Source organism: Terrapene carolina, unplaced genomic scaffold, assembly GCF_002925995.2.
Source record: "Terrapene carolina triunguis isolate 2854851 unplaced genomic scaffold, T_m_triunguis-2.0 Scaffold210, whole genome shotgun sequence".
NCBI lineage: Eukaryota > Metazoa > Chordata > Testudines > Emydidae > Terrapene > Terrapene triunguis.
Window position 1 is genome coordinate 32810568 of NW_020664561.1, and position 6503 is coordinate 32817070.

At 40.8% G+C, this 6503-nt stretch overlaps 1 protein-coding gene across 1 annotated transcript in view; it reads left to right on the forward strand.

Annotated features, from left to right (window-relative positions):
* Positions 1–6503, forward strand: part of LOC113407210 (dihydropyrimidine dehydrogenase [NADP(+)]) — a 602627-nt gene that overhangs the window by 40101 nt on the left and 556023 nt on the right. Inside the window, exon 2 of the mRNA XM_026655393.2 lies at positions 5741–5851. Within this exon, the coding sequence (XP_026511178.1) occupies positions 5741–5851 (111 nt within the window). The remainder of the gene's footprint in view (positions 1–5740; positions 5852–6503) is intronic.

Consider the following 6503-nt stretch of genomic DNA (forward strand, 5'->3'; position numbering starts at 1 on the left):
TTTATTTGGTGTCTTGCATAAACTGTTTACAACATAGCCAAACCCGTCAAAATTAAAAACAAACATTTTTTTAAAATGTAAAAAGTACAGTATATGTAAAATGTTTTTTTTTTAAAATTCTACTAAAAATCCATCCAAATCTTTCATTCAAAATTGCAAAGCTAAGACAGGCACTCTTTCAGGCAATGTCTCCTTTCAGTCTTAACTTTGTTAGTTAACCCTTCTGGTGTCTCAATACTTTTAACAAAGTTGAACTTTTTTTTTTAGGTTTGCTTTGTAACTTTAAATGTGTGATATGCCCTATACCCACCCCCCATACTCTTGAGTCTCCTCAACTCAGCATATCTTTGCTGTATGCCAGATTAAAAAAATCAAAGTGATAAGACTGGAGCTGAACTGAGTTCTTGGGGAACCAAGTTGAAAAGATCTCAGGGAACCCAACCAATATCCTTCACATAGTATAATAATTTAGCCTTTGTAAAGCACTGATCTTGCACAAGCAAGACACTAACAAGCAAGTCACTGACATGGATTATTGTTAGTGGTCGCCTCTCCTCCTGCCATCCCCCCCATAAGTGAATTTTAAAGGAAGTCAGAAATGGTACCATGGAGCTGTTCTGCTCATTAATCCGCCACCATCATCGGCAGCCCCTCAATTCGAGGATAATCTCTACCACAGATTTACATATGGGTTCTGAGATGACTCAGGAGTCCAATCCTGGAACCGCAAATCCACCCACAGTAGGTACAGACATTTCCTGGCAGGTCAGCTGCCTGCTGGGAGAAAGTTCTTTCTTTTTCCTTCCTTCTCTCTCTCTTTTCGGCTTCGAGGGCAAGGCACAGCTTCTCCTCGAAGTGGATCACTGCCTGATGGAGGATGCGGCGCCATTGAGGTTGGTTGGTAGCTTGTTCTTTCCAGCTTGTAATGTCCACATCGGTTTTCTTGAGATACGTTTTCAGTGTGTCTTTGTAGCGTTTCCTTTGACCACCACGGGATCTCTGACCATGGGTGAGCTGAGAGTAAAGACTTGTTTTGGAAGGCAAGAGTCTGGCATCTGCACACAATGTCCAGCCCAGGAGAGTTGGTGCATGATGATCATTGCTTCAGTGCTGGTGACATTGGCTTCAGTGAGGATGCTGGTGTTAGTGCAGCGATCTTCCCACTTGATGCAAAGGATCTTCTGGAGGCATCGTTGGTGGAACGTCTCCAGACTCTTGAAGTGCTGTTGATAGGTCACCCAGATTTTGCATCCATAAAGGAGTGTAGGAATAACATTTGTTTCATAGACCTGGATTTGGTGTCCTGCTGTAGGTCATAGTCTGTGAAAACATCTGGGAAAGCAATTTTCCAAAGGAAGCACTTGTGCACTGGATCCGGTGCTGGATCTCACTGTCAATTTTTGCGTTTTGAGAGAGTTGGCTACTGAGGTAGCCGAAGTGCTCGATTGTCTCCATAGTCTGTCCCTCGATGGTGATTTGTTGTGGGTCATGTGGAATGCCTGAAGCAGGCTGATGGAGCACTTTAGTCTTCTCAATACTGAGTGAGAGTCCTAGACTTCATTAAGTTTGTGCAAAAAAATCCAGTGTGGACTGAAGGTCATTCTCAGTGTGCGCGAGGATGGCACAGTCATCAGCATACTGAAGATCAGTAATGGACGCCCTAAGGACTTCGAGCAGAGACGTCGAAGATTAAAAAGCTTCCCACCCTTTCTGAATTGGATGTCAACTCCATTGGTCTTTAACGAGGACCAAAATGACTGCTAAATAGATGGAGAAGAGGGTTGGGGCAATAACGCATCCTTGCTTAACCTCAAAAGGGGTCCATCTGCAGGCCATTACAGAGAACAGTGACAGTCATCTGATCATGAAGAAGCCTTTGGAACTTAATAAATTTTGGAGGGCAGCCAAATCTGGCCAGCACCTTCCACAGGGCTTCACAATTGACAGAGTCAAAGGCCTTTGTCAAATCAATGAAGGCGATGTACAGGTCCTGATTTTGCTTCTGAGAGTTTTCCTGTATTTGGCGGGCAATGAAAATCATGTACATATGCGTATTCTTCCTTTGTTGGTTTACCCCACCATTTGTTTCAAGTTTTGAACCAAATGGATCCATACCCAAAGGAGTACATGTGTTACAGTATATTACTAGAAATGTGTAACTCATTTCAGAGCCTGCTGAGATAATTGTAATATTCGTAGCTAAGAATACTGTGTTACACAACTGTAAAAGATATGAGGTAACATTTTTAAAAGTATCTGAGTGATTTAGGCTCTTAGAGTGACTTATTGAAAGTCAATGGGATTTAGGTTTCGGTGTCACATTTGAAAATTGGGTTTAGGCTCCCAGGTCGCTTAGATACTTTACCTCTCTGTAATTTAAAAAAAAAAAGAAATTACTATAATTGCTTGTGTATATCTGTTTGCAGCAAGGCTTTTGAATTAGGTAACAATCTTACGTTTTATTGAGTAAATTAGTAGTCAGATTCTAGATTAAACATACAACATTCATTTTATTAGTATATGAGATTTTCATATTAAGAACACCTTGATTGATCAGTCCATCAGCCCTCACTGAGAGAGTGCCAATCACAACACATCAATTGTGGTGTTCTAGCCAGTCCTTCAGCCACTTGCTGGCCAGGCTGTCAGTGGCACTGGACAACCGATTGGCAGTGCCTAACAAGGGTGAGGTGAGTGAGGCACTTGCCTCGGGCGCACAAAGCTGAGGGGCGTAGAAAGCGGCGGAGGAAAAAAAAAGCCACGATTGGCGGTGCTTTGGTGGCAGCTCTACCGCCGCCGCTTCATTCATTCTTCGGGGGGCAGAAAGCGGCGGAGAATTCCACAGCGGGAGGAGCCCCAGATCTGTCTGCAGTGAGGGGAGGGGACAATAAAAGAGAGGGGGAATTTCTGATGGCTGGGGCAGTCTGTGAGGATGGGGGGGGGTCCCAATCAGTATGAGAAGGGAATGAAGGAGGGAGGTCATGGGGGTGGGGAAGTGAGGGAGGTCTGTCTGTGGAGTCGGTTTCAGTGAGATCACTTCAGAATAAGAGCGCTGGTATCCCAGCCAGAGGGGAGGGAAGGGGTGGAGAAAGGTGGAGTCACTGCTTGGCTGAACTCCAGATGGAAGGGGGAACCTGGGCCCGAATGGGAAGTGAATCTCCCTCACCCCCAGGGTCAGGGCTGTGCAGCAGCTGGTGCAGAATGGGGCCTAGGGCTTGCCTTGCCTGAGCGATCCCGTGGCTACCTTCACCTTGTGGGTCCCTCTGGGATCTCTTCAGATTGGGGGGGAGGAGATAGGGCAGGGGCTAGACCTCTCATGGTCAGATGGAAGTTAGGATTTCATGGTCAGCACATCTCTGCCCCATTCACCAGAAGGAGAGTAATCCTGCCCTGCAAACCTGAACTCCCAGCATTCTCAGGACACATGCTGGTCCCTAGTGGCCACTGCTGATATCCAGCACCTCCCTCCTCTCTTAACTTGTGAGTCCCTCTCTGGATTGGAACTGGACTGAAACCAAAGACCATCTTCGAAGCAACATTACCAGCCCAAGCAGTCAAAAATCATGAGTTAGACCCCCCAAAATCACAGGCTCTACTGCCATCATGTCATTCATTCTTCGGGGCACAGAAAGCAGCGGAGAAAAAAAAAAAAGCCGCGATCGGCACTGTAAAAATGATAAAATAAATAGTATTTTTCAATTCACCTCATACAATTCCGTAATGCAATCTCTGTATTGTGAAAGTGCAACTTATAAATATAGTTATTCTTGCTACCTAACTGCACTCAAAAACAAAACAATGTACAACTGTAGAGCCTACAAGTCCACTCAGTCCTACTTCTTGTTCAGCCAATCAGTAAGACAACCAAGCTTTTTTACATTTTATGGAAGATAATGCTGCCAGCTTCTTATTTACAATGTCACCTGAAAGTGAGAATAGGAATTTGCATGGCACTTTTGTAGCCAGCATTGCAAGGTATTTATGTGCCAGATATTCTAAACATTCGTATGCACCTTCATGCTTTGGCCACCATTCCAGAGGACATGCTTCCATGCTGATGACGCTCGTTAAAAAAAAATGCGTTAATTAAATTTGTGACTGAACTCCTTGGGGGAGAATAGTATGTCTTCTGCTCTGTTTACCCGCATTTGGCTATGTATTTTTTGTTATAGCAGTCTCGGATGATGATCCAGCATGTTGTTTGTTTTAAGAACACTTTCACTGCAAATTTGACAAAGCGCAAATAAGGAACCAGTGTGAGATTTCTAAAGATAGCTACAGCACTCAACCTAAGGTTTAAGAATCTGAAGTGCCTTCCAAAATCTGAGAGGGATGAAGTGTGGAGCACACTTTCAGAAATCTTAAAAGAGCAACTCTCTGATGTGGAAACTACAGAACCCAAACCACCAAAAAAGAAAATCAACCTTGTGTTGGTGGCAACTGACTCAGATGATGAAAGTGAACATGTGTCAGTCGGCACTGCTTTGGATCATTATTGAGCAGAACTCATCAGCATGGATGCATGTCCTTTGGAATGGTGGTTGAAGCATGAAGGGACATATGAATCTTTAACGCTTCTGGCACATAAATATCTTACGACGCTGGCTACAATGGTGCCATGTGAACACCTGTTCTCACTTTCAGGTGACATTGTAAACAAGAAGCAGGAAGCATTATTTCCTGCAAATGTAAACAGACTTGTTTGTCTGAGTGACTAACTGAACAAGAAGTAGGACTGAGTGCACTTGTGGGCTTTAATATTTTACATTGTTTTATTTGTGCATGCAGTTATGTTTTGTACATAATTCTACATTGTAAATTCAACTTTCATGATAAAGAGATTGAACTACATACTTGTATGAGGTGAATTGAAAAATACTATTTCTTTTGTTTTTATAGCACAAATATTTGTAATAAAAATAAATATAAAGTGAGCACTGTACACTTAGTGTTCTGTGTTGTAACTGAAACCAATATATTTGAAAATGTAGAAAACATCCAAAAATATTTAAATAAATGGAATTCTATTATTGTTTAACAGTACGATTAATCGCGATTAATTTTTTTAATCGCTTGAGAGCCCTAATATTAACCCTTGTCACTGGAAGAACTTGGACTAAATTAATTGTCTGTCTTTGTCTGATTTTGAGCGCAGTCTTGAAGTGATCAATGAAGACTTTTATTTCTATGTTCCAAACATTTATTTGTGCTATACCACAGGAAAACCTATTGAGAGAGAAGGAATTAATTTACATTGTATAGCTTCTCATTAGGACATACAAGCATGTTCCTAGGGATTAGAAACGATGAAGCAACACTGTGTGGTCTTTATTTTCAAAATGTAGGGTTTTGCCTAGAGCAATATAATGAAAAAGAATTACATGTTGTATGTATATACGGTAGGTAAGAAGCATACAACAATAGAATTTATTACAAATTCAGATTGGAGCTGCCACTAGATGTCATACTGTTTTATTTTTTTTAAATGTAGCAGTACCTCAAATACTCAAAATCTAGAACATATAAACTGGAACAGGAAAGATTCTAAACAAATTCATTTGAAGTTGATCTATTGTTGAGTCCTGTTTTTTATTGTCTGTTTTTTAACATTGTAAAACATTCATTTGTGCTTTGGTGAGGTGGGATCAGTTGAGCACGTTTTTTTTTTTTTTTTTTTTAATTTTATTAGCTTTTTGAGCTTTTTATCTGAATTTTAAAATATTCTTTTCTCTTTCTACAGAACCTTCTGGGTTTAAATCCCCGTATGCAAACTCATGCAACTCTATGTTCAAGTGCAGTAAAGAAACAAGACAAGAAACAGTGGAAAAGGAATGCTGATAAGAGCGGTTCAGTAAGTACTGTACTTATGATAGATCTGGAAAATGCTAATTGATTGTTAAGGTTGGAAAAAAGTCAGAAAATTCAGAGTTACATTTCCCACATAGTTAAGCAGCCATATGATTACGCCTCTGGAAATTGGGGGTAACTGCACTGACTTCAGTGATTTACTCCAGTGTAAATGAGATCAGAATCTCGCCCCAGATTTTAAATTATGCGCCTTTTTCTCTTTGCATGAAATAGAATTTTTCATTATAAACTTTCTGAATTCTTGGACGTCCCTGCTATTTTAGACACTGCCTTTATTGATCTAGGTATGTTCTTTGTTCCAATATGATATTTGACCGGTTTTATATGATAGTAGTTGTTAAGTCTTCCATTTTATTTTATTAATGGTTGCCTCTTTGATTTCCCACCTGATCAAGGATGCCTGTCATGTATTTGTACTGTCTCCGTCCAGATTGTGCAGGATAGTCCTCTCAACTCCGATGACTTATCTCATTAGGTTTTATGGAATTTTTTAGGTAGAGTATTACACTTCCACCCCTATGAACTAATATTTATCCTTGCTATATATTCTGTTGAGTGTAGTCTCTATTATGATATCCAATTGTATGGGTTTTTCCCCGCATTTCACCATGTTTTAGAAATACCTGCTATATTTA